Raw genomic sequence first — 24,925 nt, forward strand, 5'->3', positions numbered from 1 at the left:
CCATGACTCGCTTGTGACTTGTGTCACTTGTGATCAAACATTATACAACCAGACTGTACATGAAATATACCACAGAAGAGACTAGACTGTGCAAAAGAAGAACTATAGTGCTTTTGTTCTAGTTTAATCTAAAGTGTTTGTGTACATTTGGAGCCTGATGGTGTGGTTTGAGAAGATCCCAGCCCCTCTGGGTTTGACCATTACAAGCCCAGCCCTAGTGGGCGTGACTGCAGTTCGTCTACTGTGGAGAGCGCACACACACTTTCAGAATGACTCGCTCTCTCTGCGAAGCAGACGCAAGGGAGTGATCCTCGGCGAAGGAAGTGCACTCAAGAAGACACAGAGACAAAAGAGATCATTCAAAACAATCCTGTGGACATTTTTCAAACAGGATCTTATATGACAGCTGCTCCAGAGGAAACAAACACATCGGGAGATTCAGAGGCATCGATTGTTTGCTTTTGGAATTGTGCTTTTTTAATTTACAACACTTTTTTTAATCTGTGGATATTTCGAAAATTACTCTTTTGTTTTGTTGTTTTAATCGCTGAGATGATGCGTTAACGCGTTTTGCCGCAGCGGATATGTCTGACACGTCCAGGTGAGTTCATACGCGCGTATCGAACTGTATGCCAGCTTTCTTTCGGACAACTTTTTTTGCACTTTTCCTCTTTTTATTTGCACATTATTGTCTTTCAATTCCATAAAGGATTGTGCATCATTAACACACGGGTTTTAACATTTAATCCCCGTGATTTAAAACACAAAGAGTTTGGTAAAATTACTAAGAACCAGAATTATCAATTTGTTTATTTGTCAAGATCGCCTTTGATTCTTTTCCGTGTTGATATTTTATTCTTTATTCACATCGCGCAAAGGGCAAAGTTGCGCGCAGCGGTGAGAGGGGAAAAAGTTCAACTTAGAAGCGCGTTGTCTGGTCGTTTTACGTAGCGTCCAGCCAAACAATGTCGCAAAGACAACAAAAGTTGAGATGTAGTAGACGAGTCCACTCCCCTCAGTGGCCCATACGTGTTGACATTTAACCAGAGTGAATAATTTAACTGTTTTGCGATGGATAGCGACAGGCACCTGTTTGCTTTGTTTTCTTTTCCGCTATCCATTGAAAATAAGTCAGAAAACGAGGAAACCCGCGATTGTTGTTGAAGTTCTACAAGATGTACGCCAGGAGAGAACCTACCTACGAGTATAAAAGACTAGTTATTCGCGGTTTACTTTCGAAATCTTCCCAGCGATTTGGAACGCGCCATGCGATGTGTGTTTTTATTATTATTGCTTATTTATTTTTAGCGATCGACTAATCTGTCGGGCTGTTGCGCTGTTACTCGCATAACTTTGCGCTATTGTCTGCTGTCTGTTTGTCTGAACACTTGGAGGCGTCGACGCGCTCCTATTAATAGGAAACTTTGTTTTGGTGCGCACGATATTGTTTCGCCGCTGCTCTTTCAGTGAAAATAAATGACTAACAGTAGAACCCTAAGCATTACAGAAGTGAAAATAAATAAATGCCTCCTCCCAATTCGCATACTATCCGTTCTATATAGTATTCGAAAAAAGAATTAGTATGTTCCAAATCGTAGTATGTTTTAAAAAAAAAAGTATTCCAAAGATTCCCGGATAGAGTGCGCATTGATCCGCACTCTAAGAGCTAATATTACCCAAAACACATTGCGTGGTAAACGAGAATTCGATTAGAACTACAAACACGCATAAAAAGTGTTAAAAAACTACAAACATGGCGGATATGCGCGACCAACGGACAGGTACAGAAAGGGTTTAAGTGACAATCAATGTGTAACCCGATTAAAAAATGTATTTATTTTATGTTATCCGCGTTATATGTCGTGTGCAGCAATATTATGAACTTTTATAATGATATTTTTGGTCATTCACTTTTAAATGCATCATTATGCAAACACAAGGACATGAAAGACTAGTGAAAGCAAGTGCCTCTTCATTTCTCTCTAATACGGTAGGAAATCAAATTAAACGAAATGTAGATAATGTTAACTGTGATGATTGACAGTGACAGGATTCAGGTAACTAAGCAACAGAGCGTCCATTAAAGACGCAGTAGTTTGCCTACTATTCTGCTACATACTCAAAAGAATGTAGTTTTTCTTCATAAAAAGACTACATACTTTTAGGGAATAAAGGGGGTAGGCGAATTGGGACGCTGCAAAAGAAATAAAGGCGTCGCGTTTGAGTTGACGTCGCGTCAAACTCCCCACTCGTACAATACTGTATTCATTTCTGTCAGTGAAACGCTGACTTTGCAACTCGCTGACAAGTGACATCGAAACAAGATATAACGTTACAGAAAACCTAAGAAAGAAACTGCAATCCGGTCGCGTTTCTAATCCACGCTCCTACTGATTATTAAGTACTTATTAGTAGTGACTGGCAAGTGCAGGCGCAACATTTTGGGTAGGTGATTCGTCTGTTTTTTTCCTTTTTATTTGAGCTTTTTATTTGTTTTGTGTTTTAGATTTATATTTGTCGCTGTTTTGTCATGGTTGCTTCGCGGTTTATACAAGCCGGCATGACTGACAACGCTGAAGTGGTTCACGGACAACTGCGGAATGTGTTTTCATTTTAAAAAGCCCGACATAATAAACCTCTCTAGACCAGAATCATGAAACAAACAAAGACGAATGCGTGTGGATTCCGCTACAGCGCGAGTTCGGCGTGCCGTGCGGAATTCGACGCGATGGCTTCGCGCATTATTAAGTTTTATCCCAAAAAGCAGGCTTGTTTTGCTCTAAGGAAGAAATAGGAAGTTGAAGTGGAGCTCGTTTGTGACGCACTTCACCGGGTTACTACTTGCAGCCTTCGCTGCCAGCTGAGTTTCCAAACGCATGCTAATCGTAACGAAATAGACTGGAAATTCAAAACCCCCCTGCCAACAACCCACATAATTCCTCTTCGAAACGCTTGCAAAAGACAGTAATGAGTGTTTTGTTTGTTCTGCAGAGAGCAAACGCTGGCCAATGGCCCGGCCTCGCGGGGAAACGGAGAGAGCGCCAGTGGCGGAGCTGTCTTGCGCTCCGAGCACTTTGACTTCCCTCAGCCGAGCGATGGGGACCCGTTAAGGGGAGGGATTTCCATGTCGAATAGTCACCAGTCGAGGTCACCGATGTTCCGAACCTTCTCCAGGTCCTCTAGTGGCTATTTTTCCGTCGACAGCGATTCTGTGCCAGGTTCCCCGCTTATGCCAAATATTTCCGAAGCGCAAGACGGCCAAAATGATGGTAAGAGCCCCCTGGATAAAAAAAGGCTCTATTTTGTGGTGTGTAAACACGACAAGGACGCGAGGAATCTTAACGTTTTTCTTTCAGTGGATTTGTCCGTTAAGAATTGGATTATTTCAAATTTGAAATTTGAAGCGGCTGCAGGTTTCCCGCCCTGGTATGACCCGCGCGCTCTTCTATAGTTTGAAATTAATCTTTCATATTTATTGCTTATTAAAGTAAACAATGCGTTGAATTATCATTTTGTAATGGAATTTAAAACAAACGTTTATTCTCAAGGGCAAGGCGCATTTTGGGTTTGGGCCCCTGGGGGTCAGTGGACAGATATAATGTAATACATTAGTTATATGTTATGCACTATATACATTTTATTCAAGTTAATCATATACATTAGAAAAGGTGTTGCCAAAGAAAATCTAGCCATTTTATAGGCTATATGTAACCTTGGGCCATGAAACCAGTCATAAGGATCATTTTTTTTTTTATTGAGATTTGTACATCATCTGAAAGCTGAATAAATACGCTTTCTATTGACGTATGGTTTGTTAGGATGGGCCTAGGTTAGGATATTTGAGGGTACAAAAAAATTGTGAAAAACAAAATATTATGAAAATGACCTTTAAAGTTGTCCAAATGAAGTTCTTAGCAGTGCATATTACCAATCAAAAATCTTTTTTGATGTATTTACGGAAGGAAATGTACAAAATATGTTCATGGAACAAGATCTTTACTTAATATCTTAATGATTTTCAGCATAAAAAAAGTCAATAATTTTGACCCATACAATGTAACGTTGGCTATTTCTGCAAATACACCCATGCTACTTAAGACTGGTTTTGTGGCCCAAAAAAAAAAAAAAAAAAAAACATTGAGAAAATCTCCTTTAAATTTGTCCAATTGAAGTTCTTAGCAATGCATATTACTGATCAAAAGTTAAACTTTAATATATTTACAGTAGGAAATTTACAAAATAGGTTCATGGAATATGATCTTTGTTTAATATCCTAAATATTTTTGGCGTAAATGAAAACATGCCGTGTAGTGTTGGCTATAGCTACTGGTTTTGTTGTCTAGGGTCACATATATTGGGGTCCAAATAGACAGTGACAGATTGTACAGGTGAAGTAAAGGTGCATAAAAATATTAATATAGTCACATCCCACAGTTTACGCATGTCATCCATTTAAGTGCTCTGGATGTTTAACTTGGCGCTCAGTTTTCCACATTAGCGCAGTGATAAGCATAATGTTTTGATGCTTGGCAGTGCACTTGTCTTGAGAATGTCTTCCAGAAAGCATGTTCTTCTCATTTAGAATCAGCGCAGCTCTGCCTAAAGCCAAGTCGACTCATTTGTCTTTGTGACAGCTCCTCTAAAAGAAATAACCTGCATTTTCTTTCTGTTAACTGCTTAATGTGCTTGCACATGCATGAACATACTGCTTGGTTCATTCACAATATCTGAGACACATGACCACATCGTGTGACCCGTCTTCTCACAATGCCTCAGATGGAGTGGGCTGATTTACCTGTTGTCTTCTTGTTTACCTTCGCCGTGACCGAGGCCTCAAGAAAGCAGTCGGAGAATCGGCCTTAGTGCGCGCAGTCAAAATAGACTAGCCTGTCTTTTGTGAAGGCTAGACACGAGATCCAACCATCTCTGTTTTCCCTATTGAGAGCCAGGAGATATGAGATGGCGATAATTGTCTTCCTGTAGCCACTCTTAATGGCGAAGAGAAACAACAATAACTTATCAGGGCTCTCATCTGTTGCTCGCTCGACAGGAGAGTTCCTCTACCAGTGGCCTCCTGTTTATACCTTTAGCTGCGGCATTGTGTTTGGCACAAGGTCTTGATATTTACACGTATGAACTCTGCGCCCTTTTTTGAGCACCTCTTGTGGGTCAGACTTGTTACTTGGGCTAAATATAAGTGTAGATGTGGGCACATAGAGCACAGAGTCATTTGACCACTGTAATACTGATTTAGACATCCTCATTTGAGAGGTTTTTGTTGTTGACACTGTGTAGTAAAGGCAGGAGGGAATGAGGTGAAAGTGTTGACTAAAACTTGGAGTGATATTCGAGATATTGTCTGGTTCAGTTCGTACAGGTCTAGCAGAGTTGTGAAAGGGAAATGAGTATCCAATGGTCCTATGATTGAGCATGAGAAAAAAAAAGTCAAAGTGGTTCTCGCTTGAGTCATAGTGCGAGATCAAATTGAGTTCAGGCAGAATTTGGGTGATATTAGTGTTTAGCCTCATAAGAACCGCAGTCGTTCAGCTACTGTCTTGCAACTGACAGAAGGTGTAATTTTAGCACCGTTGGCAAATATTTAATCATGATAATGGCCGTGGAAAAAACGAACCAGAGCTTGCAGAGGAGGTTGTTTGCATCAGACGATGCCATGCGAAATACGAAAGTAGGTTTTTTGAAAAAGTTTGGTTCCTGCATGGTGTGAAACAAACTCTTTCAAATAGTGTTTATTTTTTAAATTAAGTTAAGTTTATTTGGATTCTTAATCCTGGCCTTCTGTTTGAAGACAGTGTGAACTCTTGTTCTTGAAAGAAGAAGAAAAAAAAAAAAAAAAACTGTTGAGAGGGATGAATGCTAAAAGTCCATCCTCAAGTCTTTAAATATGACTCGGTTTCTTATTCCTAATCCTGGCCTTTGCAATTCAGCTGTGCACGAAAGCTTAATCTTTAATCTAAATTTAATAACATTAAACTGACATTTTTAGATGATCTCACCAATCATTCCTATTGCACTGCAAATAACTTAAAATAAACAATAAATCATATTTATCTGGGATAGACTTTGGACATCGTCTTAAGATTAAAGAGATGTTTCATTATTATTTTTGTATTTAAATCACTGAATATTAGTATTTTATTCAAAAAAGTATCCACTGTCAAAAATGATTGGTAGGATTATTGCAATGCATTTTACAATATATTTCAGTGTTTCTGTTTCAGAATTACTCTTTTAAATTCAGTGCATTTCTTTGTAATTATGTGCAATTTGCAGACAGTTTGAAAGTGAAAGCGGTTTTTCACGTTTTTTATTTCAGTTTTCTGTATAGAAAACAAAAGTTTTAAAAAATCTGATTCATCTTTAATAGACCTAGCTTGGACATTAAGGCATTTTGTTATTATTTTTAGTGCTTTTATTACCACATGATCTCATGAATAATTCCTATTGCATTGCGAATAACTTTTAAAATAAAAAAAATAAGTCATCTGTGATAGACTCATCTTTAGATAAAGATAAAAGGGACATAATTATTTTTAGTTTTTAAATCACTTAATATTTGCATTATAAAAAAAAACGTGTCTACTGTTAAAAATATATATTTTTCAAAGTTGCAAATGATTGGAAGTATTATTGCAATGCATTTCATATATATTTCAGTCTTTACGCTTCAGAATTACACTTTTACATTCAGTGTTATTTGTCATTTCTGTGTAATTAATTGTGAATGACTATTTTTGAGTGAAAATTGCTACACTACTTTTTTGTATTGCAGATAAGTTTTCAAATTCAAAAATAAATCAGATGCATCTTTAATAGACCTAGCTTTACTTTGGACATTAAGACGTTTTGGTACTGTTTTTAGTGTTTGAATCACCTTGTAATATCATGCGTATATCAACAAAGAAAAGCAAAATGTTTTTTGCTTGCATTGCTCACCCCTATCATTTTGAAGTTTGAATGAGTTTGTTGTAGAGCATCTTAAAATAAAATTCCTTTGTCTTTCTCAGAGGTATGGTTTGCCGAACCTAGCCATCAGCACGTGCAGATGGAAGCACCTGACGAAGCCATGGGGCGGGAGATGGCGGTCGCTCGGGAGCTGCGGCGCATCGGAGATGAGTTTAACCGTCTGTACTGTCAGGGGGTGAGTAATATTGAGGTGACACCATAGGATCAAGCACAGGATATTGATGATGAAATATTTTCACTCGCTAGAGCAACGGCTTTCTTTGTCTGTCCAGGGAAGCCGGTTTGATTTTGAGTTTGGAAGCCGCCCCCTCTCCTATCAGAGTTTAAATCAGGTGTTGCAGAAGGGGAGCGCGCACACAAAAGCGCTATCGCAAGTCTCCGCAGATCAGGGCCTTAATGAGGGAAATGTTTACTCTGGGAGCTTTATTTTCATAACTTGTATTTCTTAATGTTGCATCACTCCAGCAGCAGTCAAGAAATCAAGGTTCTTCTTAAAGAATCAAGGCTGATATGGTGTTCACACTTTCATCATCTCATTCTCTATTACTAGATTATATATCATCAGTAGCTGTTAATTAAGAGATTTATGATCTCTCCTTGGAGAGTAGTAATGTATTTTTTAAATCTGTCGCAAGAGACTTGAAATTAGCACCGCTGTATATGAAATTTCAGGCATTTCTTTTAATATTCACACTGCATTGATGAGCAATTCACACATGATATTGTTAGATTAATGTCCAGTCCTGTATGACTCATCCTATGATTTTATAAGTTGTGTTTCTGTATTCCTCAACCAAAGATGGACATACTGTCCTAGCATGGCTATATTTGCATATCTATATGAACATGCAAACTTGTTTTCTCCGTTTGGTGACGTTCCTGGCTCGATAAGATTCTGTTATTGTATTGGTGAAATCTGAGATAATTAATACCTCCGTTGAAGAAATATTGCCTTTCACCTCTTGGACTCCAGTACTGTGTCATGCTTCCTGTTTGGGCAGCCGTCCAGTTGGACACGGTTCTGTCTGGTAGTATTTGTGTTTATTGTGTTGTGTCAGACCTTAGCTTGTTTTAGATTTCGAAACTAGCGAATGTTGCTTTTTTGAGGATTTAAAGTTGAACAGTTTCTCGTAGTCGCTCTCTGTAGAAGTAAACAGACTGAGTTTTGATTGAGGTCGTCTCTGTGAGCTCAGTACGCAAATAGAGCCTTATCTGCTTCGGCTATCGTTGTTTGGTTATTGCTGCGTAAAATTACCTTAGTCACTGTTTAAGTGAGCAAGACCTGCAAACCTCTTGAAAGATATACCTGTAGGCAAGAGTCCAGACATGCTCATAAACAGCTCAACGGTACATTTATTAGGGGTTCTTGTTAAGGCAACAGTACTATTTATTGCTCATACTTTGGGTTAAGCGTTTGAACAAAAGTCTGACATTACGTTTTAAACTTTTTTTTCTGTAGACTACCATTTAAAATGTTAGCAAGGTTTTTTAATGTTTTTAAAAAGTCTCTTTTGCTCATTAAGGCTGCATTTTTTTTTTATAAAAATGTTTAAATATTATTACAATTTAAAATAATTGTTTACTACTTGAATACATTTTAAAATGTCATTTATTCCTGAGACGCAAAGCTGAATTTTCAGCACCATTACTCCAGTCATCAGTGTCAGATGGTCCTTCAGGAATCATTCTAATATGCTGATTTGCTGCTTATTATGAATATTGAAAACATTTGAGCTGATAGTCTCATACTTCACTTTTTGTTTCGTTTTCAAAGTTTTTTTCTATCGCTTTAAATAATATCCTTCTAGAACAATCACGTGTCATCACAGAGATGTACTCTTATAGAATGCTGCGTGACGCATTTACTGTAAACAAGTGCACTTGATTCATCAGTGATTCATTGTTGCTGGATGTGTCTTGTTTGTCTGGCACTCCAGACACACCCTGTAGCCTTATAAGAGGGGACACTTAGGTTTAGGACCCCAGAATGCCCTTTTGAAAAAGAAAAAAAAAAATGAGCTTTTAGGCTGGAAAAGAGTGTTGTGCAGCAAGTAAAGATTTTGAAACAATTATTTTTGGTTGAGAAAGATAGCAAGATAGATTATAATGAATGAAGGGGCATGGGAAAGCTGCTGTTGACCTGACAGAGCGTTCTACATGACTTTTCAACGTGTTGAAATACTTTTGACATCAGAATTGCGAGGAAAAGAGTCAGAATTGAATAAAAAGTTGCAGTGACCTTTTTTATTCTTTAATTTCATGGCAGAATCAAAGAAACAAACACAAGTTTACTTGTGATGTAAACTCAGAATTCTAAAGGAAACAAGTCAGAACTCTGGGATGTAAACTCAATCTCAAAGGAAAATAATTGAATTTTGGAATGTAAACTCAGAAAAAAAAGTCAGAACTCTCAGATGTAAACAGAAATGGGAAAAAGTGAGAATTCTGAGACTACATTCCAAAATTCTTAGGAAACAAGTCAGAATTTGGGATATAAGCTCAGAATTCAATAGAAAAAAGTAAGAATTTTGGGATGTTAACTCAATTTTAAGGGAATAAGTGAGAATTTTAGGATGTGAACTCAGAAGGAAACAAGTCAGAACTCTGGGATGTAAACTCAAAATTCAGAAGGAAAAAGTCAGAATTTTGGGATATAAAGTCAGAATTCTATAGAAAAAAGTAAGATTTTAGGATGTAAACTCAGAATTCAGAAGTAAACGAGTAAGAACTCTGGGATGTAAACTCAGAATTCTGAGGGAAAAAGTGAGAATTTTGGGATGTAAGCTCTGAATTCTGATGAAGCAAGTCAGAATAGTGGGATGTAAACTCAGAATTCCAAGGAAAAAAAGTGTTTTGGAAAGTAAACTCAGAATTTGGAAGGCAAACTCAGAATTCTAAGAAAAAAATTTTTTGGAAGTAGAGAAGGTGTATAATTTCGACCATTTTACATGTTAAAAGAACACACAAAACTCAAAAGTAATCGTGAAGCATAGTTTGGATTGGATGTGAAGTCCATTTGAATGCTATATCCATTTAATGAATCACAACAAGCAGCCCTAACATTACAGAAGCGTGTGCGTGACAACAGCCTCGTACAGCGTCTGCCGAGTTTCAGAAGACTCAGGAGGAGCAGAATTCATTCCAACCCCCCCAAACCGCCCACTTCTCTTAAAGACTCAGACTAATAGCCCTGGTGGAGTTTCTAATAGGCCAAGGGGTCATCTCAAAAGAGAGAGAGAGAGAGAGAGAGAGGAAAAAAAGAGGGAGGCTTGTATGGCAGAGCTGTATGTGTCTGGGACGGCTCAGCTTCATTATGTTTACCCTGCGGTTAGGCTCTGGGCTCTAATTATGCAGCGGGTCAGTCTCCTCAGCGCCATAGAGACGCACTCGGGCCTAGCGAGAGCCGCTCACTGTCAGGGTCAGAGAGGAAGCGGCCTGCCAGCACTCCAAATGGAGGCTTTTGGACTCTTCGCTTTTGTTTGTTTCTCTTCTCACGTGTCTGTGATGTAACATTGCAAGTTTGTATGGAGTTTTGATGCTCCTGTGTGTGTTTATTTATTTAGTCCATGTTTGTTTGACCTCGGTCTTGTGAATTTTGGAATGAATGATTGGAAAATCTGTCAACGAATTGAAGTATTTCCAGATTCTGAAACTCTACATTAAACAAAAACCCTGAAAATTCCACAGAATCAAAATAAAAACTTGACTTCATGATAAATGGAATAAAATATGAACGGTTCTAGCTACTATACTGCTATTTGGTTGCTAGGGTGCTATTAAGTGGTTGATTGAGAGTAACAAGTAAACTATGATGAACACCAACGGCCTCTCAATCTTTTTGACTCACCATAGTCCACGACAAAATAAAGGCCCCCTGATGATTTCTTTTCAGTTTGTAAGTGATTTACTGGATGAGTAAACCCACTTTGGGGGTTTGATGCTTGTGTGTATGTGTTTATTTATTTAATCCATATCAGAGCGCTGCTATGTGGTTGCTAGGGTATTGTAAGTAGTTGCTAGGGTGTTGATAATTTTGGGATGTAAACTCAGAATTCTGAAGAAACAAGTCAGAGTTTTGGGATGTAAACTCAGATTTCAAAGGAAAAGTCAGAATTTTAGGATATAAAATGAATTTAAAGGTGCCATAGAATGGAAAACTGAATTTACCTTGGCATAGTTAAATAATAATAGTTCAGTACATGGACATGACATACCATGAGTCTCAAACACCATCGTTTCCTCCTCCTTATATAAGTCTAGTATTTGCAAAAGACCACCGAAAAATAGGTCAATTCCAACATAACAGACTGTTACGCAACTTCCCCGAGATCGTTAATAGTTACGCCTCCAACATTTGCATCACCCAATCATCGGTAACGTCAGCACATCAGTAAAACAAGGCAAGCCACAGAAGGGACACGGTTAGCTTAATGCTAGCACTAGTCTGTTACATTGCTATACATAGGATTTCACTTACCACATAAACAGAGAGATGAGTGCGCTGATGATGGTGAATGATGGAGAAATAACTGCCTGATGATGGCGAATGATTTACAGATCTGGAGAATCACTGACGAGCAGCTCAACTTGTGTGGTAAGAAGCACTCCCTCTGCATTGTAACTTTACACAGAGCACATGCATCACAGTAATGAAACTAATATATCCGCGATTCAAAACGGCAGATTCAACAAACCGCATATTAAAAGCGGCTAGAGCTCCTAATTAAATATATATTTTTATCCATGTGTGAGCTATTGAGCTCTGTGAAACAGCCAATCAGAGCAGAGCTCATTAATATTCATGAAGCTTCCAAATAACAGAGCATTTCATTCTAGGGGCAAATCCTAGGGTTGTAAATGGACCTGTAAAACCGTTTCTGGAGATTTTTTGCCCTTTCCTATGCCATATACCTTCTATGTAGATATCAGAGAACAATTTAAAAATATTGTATAAATGCATTCTATGGCACCTTTAAGTATTTCCACATCTGAAACACTGGGCTAAACCAAAATCCAGAAAATGCTACAAAAATATCATTAAACAGTAGACTTTATGATCAAATGATATCTTGCTTGTGTAAAGTTCATGTCAGAGCACTGCTATGTGATTGTTAGGGAATTGTAAGTGGTTGCTTAAGTTTTGCTAATTTTATGATGTAAACTTAGAATTCTAAGGAACAACGTCAAGTCAAGATTATTTATACAGCGCTTTTTACAATACAAGTTGTGTCAAAGCAACCTTACAGTATTAAAATAATAAAATGTCAATAATAATGCAAGAAAAGTGAGAATTTTGGGATATAAACTTTCTGAGAAAAAAGTCAGAATTTCAGAATGAAATTTAGAATTCCAAGGAACAAAGTCAGAATTGTAGGATGTAAACTCAGAATTCTGAGGAAAGAAGTCAGAATTTCAGGATGTAAACTTGGAATTTGAGAAAAGAAGTTAGAATTTTAATATATAAACTCAAAATTCTAAGGAAAAAAGTCAGGTTTTCAGAATGTAAACTGGTATTGTAAGTGGTTGCTAGGGTGTTGCTAATTGTTTGGATGTATTAAGGAAAAAAGCCAGAATTGTGGGATGTAAACTCAGAATTCTGAGCAAACAAGTCAGAATTTCAGGTTGTAAACTTATAATTTTAAGGAAATAAGTCTGAATTTCAGGATGTAAACTTAGAATTCTAAGGATAAAAGTCAGAATGGTGGGATGTAAACTTAGGATTCTGAGGGGAAAAGTCTGAATTTCAGGATGTAAACTCAAATTTAAGTACGAAAATAAATTAAAGAAAAAAAGTCCGATTTTTAGCATATAAACTGGTTTGTTTTGGGTTTTGATGCTCCTGTGTGCATTTATATATTTAGTGTATGTTTGTTTGACCTTCATATGGTAATTTTCGTTCTGTCAACGAATTTAAATATTTCCACATTTGAAATGTTGGACAAAACAAAAATCCAGAAAAAGCCACAAAATATCATTAAACATTTGTCTATATGTTAAAATGATATATTGTTTGAGTAAAGCTCATGTCAGAGCACTGCTATGTGGTTGTTAGGGTGTTGCTAAGTGGTTAGAGTTGGATAGAGTGTAACTTAAGTAAATTATAATGTAGACCTGTGGTTTTCAACTTTTAAACCTTTTTGGCCCTCCATTTCCCACAACATTATTCAAAGACCCAATGACTTTCAGTTTTTCGTAATTGGATTAAGTATATATATATATTTATTATATTATTCACAATTTCAACTCAAAATATTTTAGAGCTTGTCATAACTACAAAAATTATGTTTTACAATAATAATGCCCATGGAGTTGTATAATTTGTATTAATTTACACCTTCTTTCCAGGTCTAGACACAGGTCACATTAAAATGTATGCTAAAGGACATGTATAATATCCTAAAGTCTTTAAATATGGTCTGGTTTCTAATTCAATGGAAGTTTATAAGATTTCATGGTTCATTTTAATCTTCGTCAATCGAAAATTGTAATTTCGATCACTTAGAAAAGTAATATCACACCTCTCCTATTCAAGGCACTTGATATGAGGTATTAGGATGAGTTATGTGCCTAATAACGTCAAACAGTTAGTGTTAGGGATTTGAATAAAGCCGTAACAGTAAGCATGAGGAATATTAATAATGATGCTTGACACTAATAAAAAATAAATTAAGAAAAACTTGAGCAATCAAATCTCTTTGGCACTCTTGTTTATTAAATGCAAGAACTGAGTGTGCGCTTTCCGTTTGAGTTCGTCTCATAAATAGAAAGATAATCAGAAACTTCAGCTGGGATTTATTGGAGACCCTATAATTGTCCTGGATGTGCAGCGTTATAAAGTCTGTTTCCAGATCGCTCACTCTCCTCAGCACTTCTCCAGCGTTGGCTCTGAAGGAGGAGTGCTGGTGTGACATGCTAGCACTCTGTTAGTAAGCACCGCACTAATGCAGAGCAGATGTCTGGCCACAGAGCGCGCTTGTTGTTCCAGCCTCGCTAATGTCTGCATCTCGCCCTGCAAAATCGCACATGACGGACCTTTGTCAGCTCTTTGCATCAATGCTCTTTTGTTGCAGGCCTCTTCCCTAGAGAATTGGAACAGTCTGGGGTATTGTAGCTGGTGGAGTTTCTATTGAGTCATGCGGCTACCTCTCAGGAGATGATTGCATACGTTTATGTCCGAACATGCTGCAAACTTACTGTCTCCCCCAGGGCTAGTGTTGTTTGAGTGACTAGCTGTTAGTCAGAACCTCAACTGTCCCTCTTAGTGGAGCTTAATGAATCGTTGAACGCTTCATCAAGTAGAAAAAGAGGCTTCAGTTGACCTTAAAGGAACACTCCACCCCCCCCGAGTTAATAAGTTGATTTTTACCGTTTTGAAATCCATTCAGCCGTTCTCCTGTTCTGGCGATATCACTTTTAGCATAGCTTAGCATAGATCATTGAATCCTATTAGACCAGTAGCATCACGTTCAAAAATGACCAACGAGTTTCCATATTTGTTGTATTTAAAACTTGACTCTTCTGTAGTTATATCGTGTACTAAGACCGGTGGAAATGCAAAGCTGCGAGTTTCTAGGCTGATAAGATTAGGAACTACACTCCCATTCCGGAAGTTTGCTGCCGTAATATGGCCGAAGCAGGCGGAGTATTATCAGAAATGAGTTCCCAGCTAGTTTAGCATTTGCACGTGCTGCATGGTATTACTGCTCCTGCTTTAATTTAAAAACAACAAAAACTAATACAATTACAAAAATAACAAAATTAACTAAAATAAGTTTTAGTAATGTCATTTAATGTATTAACTAATATTAACTGACAATTAGCAAATTTGTTGAATTATTTGTTAATAAAAATAGAACTATTCATGGGGTTTCATCATTAACTAAAACTAAAGCATTAAAAAAGTGTTTACTATAAAAATAACTAAAATATGTTACTAAAACTAATAAAGCTAATTAAAACTTATTAAAAAAAATAAAATGACAAAAACAACAAAATTACTAAAACATTTTATTTTAGTCAATGTTGTTTAATGTGTTAACTAACATTAACTGACAGTGAGCAAATTTGTTGAATTTATTAATCTGTGAACATTAATTGATAAAACTGTTTAAATCTTAAAAATATACTTAATATAAAATAAAAATATAACTAAAAAGCTAGTGAAAACTTATAAAATGACAAAAACACAAAATTACTAAAACTTTTTATTTTAGTTAATGTTAATAAAATGGGGTTCATGGGGTTATTATAGTTAACTAAAACCATTAAAATTTACTTTATATAAAATAAAAAATTAAATAACTAAAACTAATAAAGCTAATGAAAGCTGATTGCTTTAAGTATTAGTAAATGTTGAAATCAACTTGAAAAAATATAATATAAATGAATATAAATATAAAAAAAATAATGTTTGTTTTTTTTGTTCATGTCATTCTCAAATGGAAACTTACTGTAAAGTTTTGATCATTTTGATCATTGGTGTGACTGAGCTTCCAAATTCTGCACCTGTTTGTACTTTTCCTTCATGTTTTTAATGACATTACACTGATTCTAATATAATATACATTCCATCACTCTACTTGACAGTGCAAGTGCAGGCTGACCTGCAGCTAATATACTGTAGTTTCTTTGTTGCTCCATGTTTTTCTATTTCGTGAGTTTGTCACATGCTATTCCTCCACCTAAACTGAAAGCACATGGGCTTGTGTTGTATTACATTCAGTTTTACCAGCTCTGGCAATAGCAGAGCGGCCATCTGTGAATGTATTAGCAGCTCGCTACAGTCTGTGAGGATTGTTTTGCTGCGCTCTGGCTTTGTTGAGTTGTGGCAGCCCTGTTTTTCTTGCATGTGGTCACTGGGGTTTTTTTCCACGCTAGACTCCATTGTCCCTGCGAGATGAGTCAGGGATGCCACTCTTCTTCTCCCGTATGCTCTCCACAGAACAGATAGGACCCTAGATAAACACCGTCTTTTGTGTCAAGTTTGTTTTTAAAGCTAACACTGATGAATTGATCCCAGATGGAGGAGACGAGCGCCGATTTGTGTCGACTCAAACCGGGCTGAAATAGTAAATAAGTCAATGTGTTTTTCCGCAGCGGCACGTAACCTAATTGTACTTGATTAGAGGGATGCGCCTCTGTCATTTTACTCGATCTGCAGCGTCACGCTGGTTTTGAAGACACGCTCACCACATCACAACCGAGAGCCTTTTCGTGACCCGCTCAAGATGTGCATGCAACACACAACTTCTCTTTCGTAACAACATATGAACAGTTATGTAAACTAGCGATAGACCAATAAATCTGATGCTGTTTGGCTGTTTTAGGGTCATCATATCTGTGTCCAATTAATGGAAGCATTAAATCTCCCTCCAAATTTTAAAACAGAGAGTTCCGACTTGGAATTCTGATTGCGTTTGAAACGGTTTTAAAATGTTACCATCGTTAAGGGGGTTTAAATGCACTGTAACAATCAATTACAGTCAGATAAAAACAGTCATTTGTCCTTTTTAAATGTTGTGTAAATATTTTAGTGCGATTGAAAGCATGCCAGTCTGGTTTTTGCAAATGGACACTAACAGACCAATATATAATGTGATTGTAGCTCAACTTCATCCAGCATTTATACGTTACCCATGCATTTAAAATGTAAAATTATGTTAATCACACTACACTTCTTATGCTTTTTAAAAAAGAAGTTAAAGCTCATCAAGTCTGTATTTATTTGATCAAAAATACAAAAATACAAAAAAATATTGTGAAAATATTTGCTATGTGAATATATTTTAAAATGTAAATTATTCCTGTGATACAAGCTCAATTTTCAGCATCATTACTCCAGTCTTCAGCCTGACATGATCCTTCAAAACTCATTCTAAAATGCTGATTTATTATCAATGTTGAAAGCTTAATATTCTTTGGAACCTGTGATACTTTATGATCTTTAACCAATGAAAGGTTAAAAAAAAAAACTGCATTTTTTAAAATAGAAACAATATATACTACTGTTTAAAGTTTTAAAAGTCATTCTTTTTTGAAAGAAATTAATACTTTTATTCACCAAGGATGTGTTAAATTAAAAAAAAAAAGTGGTAGGTTTATATTGTTAGAAAATATTTATATTTTGAATAAATGTTGTTCTTTTTAATGTGTTATTCATCAAACAATTCCTAAAAAAATAAATAAATAAAAATTACAGGTTCCAAAAAATATTTGGCTGTTTCCAAAAGCTGATGAAAATTCAAATTTGCATCACTGGAATAAATTATATTTCAAAATATATTAAAATAAAAATCATTATTTTATATTATAACATTTTGCAATATTACTGTTTTTTTTCTGTATTTTTGATCAAATAAATACAGCCTTGATGAGCTTTAACTTCTTTTTAAAAAAAAAAGTCTTACTGAATCAAGATAACAATTTAAACTTGTAACCATAACATGATTTGAGTAGCATTCGTCTGGTTAAAGAAAGTTTTAAGTCCCAAGTGCACCACACATAAGTGGTCAATATGGTGTAAATGTAAAAACGATGCATGAAATATGAAGGCAACCATTATACAAACTATATGTGACCCTGGGCCACAAAACCAGTCGTAAGTAGCACAGGTATATTTATAGCAATAGCCAACAATACATTGTATGGGTCAAAATTATTATTTTTTTGTTTTATGCCAAAAATCATTAGGATATCAAGTAAAGATCATGTTCCTTGAAGATATTTAGTAACTTTCCTACCATAAATATATCAGAATTTAATTTTTGATTAGTAATATGCATTGCCAAGAACTTCATTTGGACAACTTTAAAGATGATTTTCTCAATATTATACATCTTTTTGCACCCTCAGATTGCAGATTTTCAAATAGTTGTATCTCGGCCTAATATTTTCCTATCATAATTTTTTTCAGCTTTCAGATCATATATAAATCTAAAAAATTTACCCTTAATGACTGGTTTTGTGGTCCAGGGTCATATATCATCAGATTTAATATAAGGTAAAGTAATGTTAATGCTAAATATTTCTTTGCCAAAGTTTTAGAGGTCAGTTCAAAGAGTCAAAATGGTAAAATATAACACCAATAGCTATTATTAACAGTAAATGTTTTGTAAAAACAGCAACTTTCAGCCATCATGCAAACATGAAATCAAACATACAGTAGTAGTTTTTGCATTTGACTGCATAGCTTTTCCATAGTGTTTTTCTGTGTAAACATGCACTTTACAGACATGTTTGAGTCACAAACTTGGAAAACATTCAAATTAATGAATAAAAATTCACCCATCTCTGCTTGATATGCGCATATTATATCATGCAATGACAATCAAACTCTCTATTTACCGCTACTAGCCATTGAAGAACCTCAATCAGTGAACAAAGCACTTCTTTAGATGATGCTTCCTTCATATTCAGTACAATATGTGGCACTGCTTCCTCTCTGAAATGCCCCTTGTTATTCAGTTCACCTAAACTCATTGACCTCAGGAGTTATTTTGTTGTGGAAGTCATTGACTTGCAGTGATGCGTGGTTTAGCGTTGACTCACTCGAGTCGAAATGAACGTCGTGAAAATATGCATCAGTTGAAACAAGCTTTTCTCTTTGAAGCACATTCGGTTTGAGCGTCTCAGTCCCACTGACTCATGAATCTCTCGTATAACCACACACACACACACACACAAACACAAACACACGCAGGGTGAAATCTCCCTCCATTTCACTCCACTTCCTCCTCACCTGTTTCCTCTGGCTGAATACACAATCCCTCCTTGGGCACGTTGTGATTTTTGGCAGGGCTTTTAGTGAATTAAAAGCTGTTTTTTTCACTCTCTGTCTTTGTTTGTAAAGAAAGTGTTTTATGACAGTGCCTAATTTAGACCTCATGCAGGTCGATTGTATTCATAGACGCACACCTGCCTTGATTCAGTGATTTAGTTAATTATTGCATGTGTGCGATAGCCAGGTGAATCTCATAAAATGGGTCAGGTTTAAGCCCAAAACCAAAAGAACGAAAGAAACTAGATTTTGCAAAAAGAAACAAAGTGTATTTTAGGGCCTTTTTTTGTCAATGTGACACTATTAGCATAACAATTAAGCACTTTAAACACCAAGCTTACCATGACATTGCTGTTACAAATAAATATTTTAAACTTTTACAACATAATTCATTTTGTTATAATGTGTGACCCTGGACCACAAAACCAGTCATAAGGGTACATTTTTTTTAAATGCATTTTAAATACATTATTTGAAATTTGAATAAATAAGCTTTACATTTATGTATAGTTTTGGCAGAGATACAACTATTTGAAAATCTGGAATCTAAGGGTGCAAAAAAAAAAAAAAAAATCTAAAAATTGAGAAAATCACTTTTAAAGTTGTCCAAATGAAGTTCTTAGCAATGCATGTTACCAATCAAAAATTAAGTTTTGATATATTTATGGTAGGAAACTTACAAAATATCTTAATGGAACATGATTATCACTTAATATCCTAATGTTTTTTGACATAAAAGAAAAATCTAATTTTGACCCGTACAATGTAATTTTGGCTATTGCTATAAATATACCCATGCTACTCAAGACTGCTTTTGTGGTCCAGGGTCACATATATGAATTGTTTAAAACATCAACGAAAAGCTATTAAAATAATATTAAGTAAAAATAACATTAACAATTTTAAGATGCTAGTATTGAAAATGTAAAGTGAAAAAAATTACACTTTTTAAAAACAAAAATATACCGAGAGTTTTCAGTCGGCCATATTGGTGGCACAGAATGTAAACAATGCAACTGAATCGAACTAAATGCATATTGCATATTTTGCTAATTATTGCTGCTGAAAATGGTTAATTATTGTCATGTTTTGGCCTGTACTAAATCAATCGGACCGGGAAAAACATACGGAGTATTATAGACTGCCAAAAGTTATAATTATATCAAAAAGAAGAGAGGAACAAAATGCGTTTGTGGTTGTCCAAACTGAACAAGTATTTCCAAGGCAAAAATCTTGACAACTTTCGTGTTTGTTCTTATCATTTCCGGTTAGGTAGGTAAAATATTAAGCTAATATCTTAATTAATACTGCTCGTATGTAGATTTACCACATATTATATTTTGTTGGTCAAAGTATTGCGGCCTTTCCTGCTAGCTAAGTCCTTCTCTATATGATTTAGCAGCTTCCACATTTTTTCCATTGTTTAGACAACATAAATTAGCAGAACAACGTATTTAGTAGTACATTAACCGTGCAACCCATGCTGCTGTTTACGTCCGAGTATCGCCAATATGGTCGTGCATCTGGGTTACTGACCAAATCTAATTTTGTTATTGTTGAAATATTTGTCTTTGGATTGTGGGCTGAAATACCAGATTTTATGAGATTGATAGTTGCCATTTTAGAGTAGATTCTTATCGTAAAGGTGAGGGTCACGCCCCGGCCTGGTGTTTTTCATCCTCCTTTCATTCTCTACAGGAAAGGCTTTTTTCTGGTCTTTTTTCTCTGGCTTGTAGAGTGCGTTTCCTCACAAGTTCCTGCCAGTCTCCTGGGGGAAATGCCCTCGCTGCTTATCGCAGTCATTCAGCACGCCGGGTGAACGCAGCGCAGAGCTGCAGGCCAAAAAAGAGGCCACCTGGTTCAGGTCAACCGCTGTCAAATCGCACAGCTGCTAGTTCCTGTATTGCATTTGTTGGCGTAAAGATACTGTAAATCCCTCAAAGCATCAAGGTCTCAACATGGTATTTCATGTGTCAACATGGTGCAGAATGTCACGGTATATGCTGAAGGACTTACCTGGGTGGCTTTTTACTGTAAAGATAAGCCGCTATGAGTCAGAATGGTTTTATCATGTGCTTGCATGCGCTAATGTGTATGTGTCTGTATCTATGCAGTAAAAGGAAGTCAATATGATCCAAAAATAGTAGATTAGTAAGGTAAACCGTGTTTTTTTTTTTAGCACTTCTTAGCGTTTAGCTCTAAATTCAACCCATTTGCTAAAAAGCATTTCAGAAGTGTATTGAATTAATAGATGCAATATCATCTATACATAAGCTTTCCATTGATTATGGTTTGTTAGGATAGGACGATATTTGTCTGAGATACAACTATTTGAAAATCTAGAATCTGAGAGTGCAAAAAAGTCAAAATATTGAGGAAAATCGCCTTTGTTGTCCAAATTAAGTTCTCAGCAATGCATATTATTAATTAAAAATGAAGAGTTGATATATTTACACTAGGAAACTTGCAAAATATTTTCATTGAATATGATCTTTACTTAATATCCCAATGATTTTTGGCATAAAAAGAAAAATCTATAATTTTGAACCAATGTTTTTTTTTTTTTTTGGCTATTTCTCAATATTTAGATTTTTTTCCACCCTTAGATTCCAGATTTTAAAATAGTATCTTGGTCAAATGTTGTCCTATCCCAACAATCCATCCATCAATTTAAAGCTTATTTATTCATTTAGATGATATATAAATCTCAATTTCAAAAACTTGACCCTTATGACTTGTTTTGCAGTTCAGGGTAACATTTAAAGCCCAAAAACCCATTGACTTAAGTGCTAAAATGCTAATTCGTCTAACATCCCTGCAGGACTCCATTGGGGATCTACCATTTTTGTCTCTATTCTTGCAATTTGCATTTGACTATTTGATTTTAAAACTATGATTCTCACTGAAATGCCTTGTTTTTCTCTCATCCTAACAGGCCGGTGCAGGCGGGAACAACGCCCAGCTGCGCGCTCCCAACGAACACGCCATCGTCATGTGGATGAACGTCCTCATCGGACGCGTAGTACAGTTTTTCCTGCGAAGAAGATGATTGACAAATTGAATACCCAGCAGACGTGTAGCAGACATGTAGCATCCTACACCACCCCCTCACCTGACTGTATATATGTAAATAATAAGGGATAACAGCAGTGCTGCTCTTCCGCAACCTCTCCGGGTTTCGGCGTACAGTTTTGGACCTGTCGGGATGTGTGCAGACCTGGACGGATACATAAATCGGAAACCCTCGGCCATCCATAGACTGACTCACAGCAGAGTTTCCTGCGTTCACATGGAAAGCTGAGCCATTTGATGCTGTGTTGACGTGGAGGTTTTCTTTAAACCCTATGTGGAGTGTGGAAAACGTGCCTTCATTGCCTGTTCGCCCTTGACACATCTCTCTTTTTTTTTGTCTTTACCCTCTTTTTCTTTTTTGCTTTTATATTTATTTTCACTGTATTTAATTTGTACATTTTGTGTATAATTTCATGAACGTGGACGTTAGTCGGTCAAGCGATGACTTTAGTGGTTCTGCCTGTCCTTCACTTGCTCATTGGCACCAAGTTTGCATAGTCTATACAAATCAGATAGAATATGATAAACCCCCAAACAGAATTGAACAATTAGCAATTAAAGACTAAAAGCATCAACTATATATAGAGATTCTCACTTTTCCTCACTTTGAAGCCAAATGACTAAAGGTCTTTTCACATGACTCATGTCGAATTCCAATACATTGGGAAACTTTGAAGCGCCAAGCTAATGTGTTGTAACCTTTGGTACAAATGGGAGGGACACATTATAAAACATGAAGATTTGGCTCATTAATTTTAATTAGGTGATATGATGTTCACTCATATCAGACATTGACCATTTGGAAGAAGTTTCTGCTTTGCACTTTGCACTGGAGCCAAGCAAAAATGACAAAAATAATTATTATTTCTAAAAATATCCTATCTTTTAGGTGACTCTGTGAAATTTCGTGGCCAAAATGTAGTCATTTCAATAGGAATCAACACAATTGGGAGTTTTGCATGAGGTGAATAAGTTTCTCACACAGATTTCATTTGTGTTCAAGTTGGTCATGCAGATTTTTTTGCATTGACCGACCAAAAGCTGCTTGGTTTGAAAGTGACTTCTGTGTGAGGGACAATGGGCAATAGACCTTTTTTGAGCTGTGAAATTTAGCTGATATTTCACTGAGTTACAACCGTTGATATTGCCTTAAATATAAAGTAATTTTAAGTTTTTAACCCACTGAACTTTTAAAGCGTGTTATCCACCTTTTTCTTTAATGCAGAAGTAAACCTAGGGGTGAGACTTCCAGTTTATTATCTGCTTTATGGAAATAAGGAGAAGAATAACAACATGCAGTAAACGGTAAAAATGTTTGCACTACAAACCAGTGTGCTCATAATTAAGATAATACATTAAAATAATACAGTTAGACACACCAATTTGCAATATCAATAGTTAAAACAGTTAAAAATATCAAGCCAGACCCATAAAATTTACAAATGGCCACACCAACTCTTACAGAAGAAAAAGGCGGATATACAGTTTTGTGAACCTATTTTTTTCACCACTTTGCGTTTTTCTTACCTAGAAAGCCAAGAAAATTGCTCTGCAACGGTTTTCATGCAAAGGTCAAATTGCCGCTTTATGCTTGTGAGAGTCATGTGAAAAGGTCTTACAAACACCTTCAGGTACTCATATACACTGTTTTGTTATTGAATACTTGTCACTAAATAAATCAAATCGGACAGGCACAGATAGTGAGTATGTGTAACTAATAAGGACGTATTTGTTATTCTGACATTCCACATTTGGTATTTCGGTTTGGTTAGATTCTTTGTTTGTTTTTTTATTAGAGAGCAGAAGTGACATTTTGGGCTTGTAATTGATGATTCCATTAATGTTTATGTGTCAACAACATGTGATTATTACTACTTTCGTGAATCTTGTTTAGGTCAAGGGGTTTTATTTGGAACAGCTTTCTCCCAAAGTGATCACGCAAATGGAAGAGACTTCGTTTAAGTGCCTTGCTTAATGGCACAATGGTGATAGATGAGGGTGTTATTTGTAGAATCGTCGTTTCTGGTTGCACCAAATTTGGGATTGAAATTTGCAACTGTTTGCCCACTAGTCCGTGTCTACTAGTAGTGTGCACATTACAACCACTGCTCAACTCTAGCCTTACCCCGAGTCTAACAAACTGGCCTGACTCAATGACCTTTAACAGCCTCAGGGACTACGGGAAATACACCTGTGTAGATTTCTTGAACAAACCAGTCTTCCATCTGTACTTTGGCTTGTAGATTCTCTTCCGGCTTTGCCTTTTATTCTCCCAGTATTCCAGTAATCAATGCACAAGGCTCGGGACGAGTCGTCAAGTATGTTGGTATAACAATGATGTGTTTATTTCGTTGAAAAGATTTAAGTATGATTTGATGTATTGACTACCTACCATGAAAGGTATTGCTGAAAGTTAAGGAAGTCGTTAGACAATTCCACTTGTGGAAGACGCATGGCCCTGTGTTATCATCTGCATTTGTTTTATATCAGTTTGACGCTCTTTGCCAAAATGACAATGTTGAGCTTGTCTACCGTTCCAGGTTTACCACTTGAACCAAAGACCTCGTTTTTCAATGCATAGTACCATTGTGTCATGTTGCATGTGTTCATTCTCTGCCTTTGCTCAAAGATTTGAGCAGCATTCCCGTTCTTTAGCCCTTTGATTCCAGAACAAACTATTTTTTTTTTTTTTTTTGGTTTTGGTTTTTTTTCCCCATGAATTTCAGGCCAACCTGTGTATTTCTCACTGGACCTCTGACTGAGTCTTTTCAGTCCTGTTGCACTGAACACCCGCATTATCCGATCTGACGCCACCCAGGACCCAGTACATTTGTAGCACAATGATAATTTGTTTTCATTTGTTTGTTTGTTTGTTTGTTTGTTTGTTTGTTTGTTTGTTTGTTAAATGCATCTTTTTGTATTTTGCACTGAACCATTTCTGTGCTGATTTGTGCAATACTGCTTGTAAATAAAGCCGCTTTTTTCAACTTTCTAAATACAGACTCGTCTATTTTAATAAGCATTAATCCACGTTTGAATAAAATTGATAGACTCAAGTATGCATGAAATGTCAATTAAATGGAAGATTATGTC

The 24,925-nt window shown here is 36.2% G+C and overlaps 1 protein-coding gene across 1 annotated transcript; it reads left to right on the plus strand.

The window, feature by feature from the left end:
- The first annotated feature begins 296 nt into the window (after positions 1-296).
- bcl2l11 (BCL2 like 11) lies at positions 297-24,828 on the plus strand. The gene is made up of 4 exons (XM_073834824.1): positions 297-601; positions 2,992-3,269; positions 7,026-7,159; positions 21,696-24,828. Exons 1-4 carry the CDS (start codon positions 585-587, stop codon positions 21,807-21,809), a joined length of 543 nt encoding a protein of 180 aa, XP_073690925.1. The 5' UTR covers positions 297-584; the 3' UTR covers positions 21,810-24,828.
- The last annotated feature ends 97 nt before the right edge of the window (positions 24,829-24,925 follow it).

The sequence above is a fragment of the Garra rufa genome, chromosome 2, assembly GCF_049309525.1.
Source record: "Garra rufa chromosome 2, GarRuf1.0, whole genome shotgun sequence".
Classification (NCBI taxonomy): Eukaryota; Metazoa; Chordata; class Actinopteri; order Cypriniformes; family Cyprinidae; genus Garra; species Garra rufa.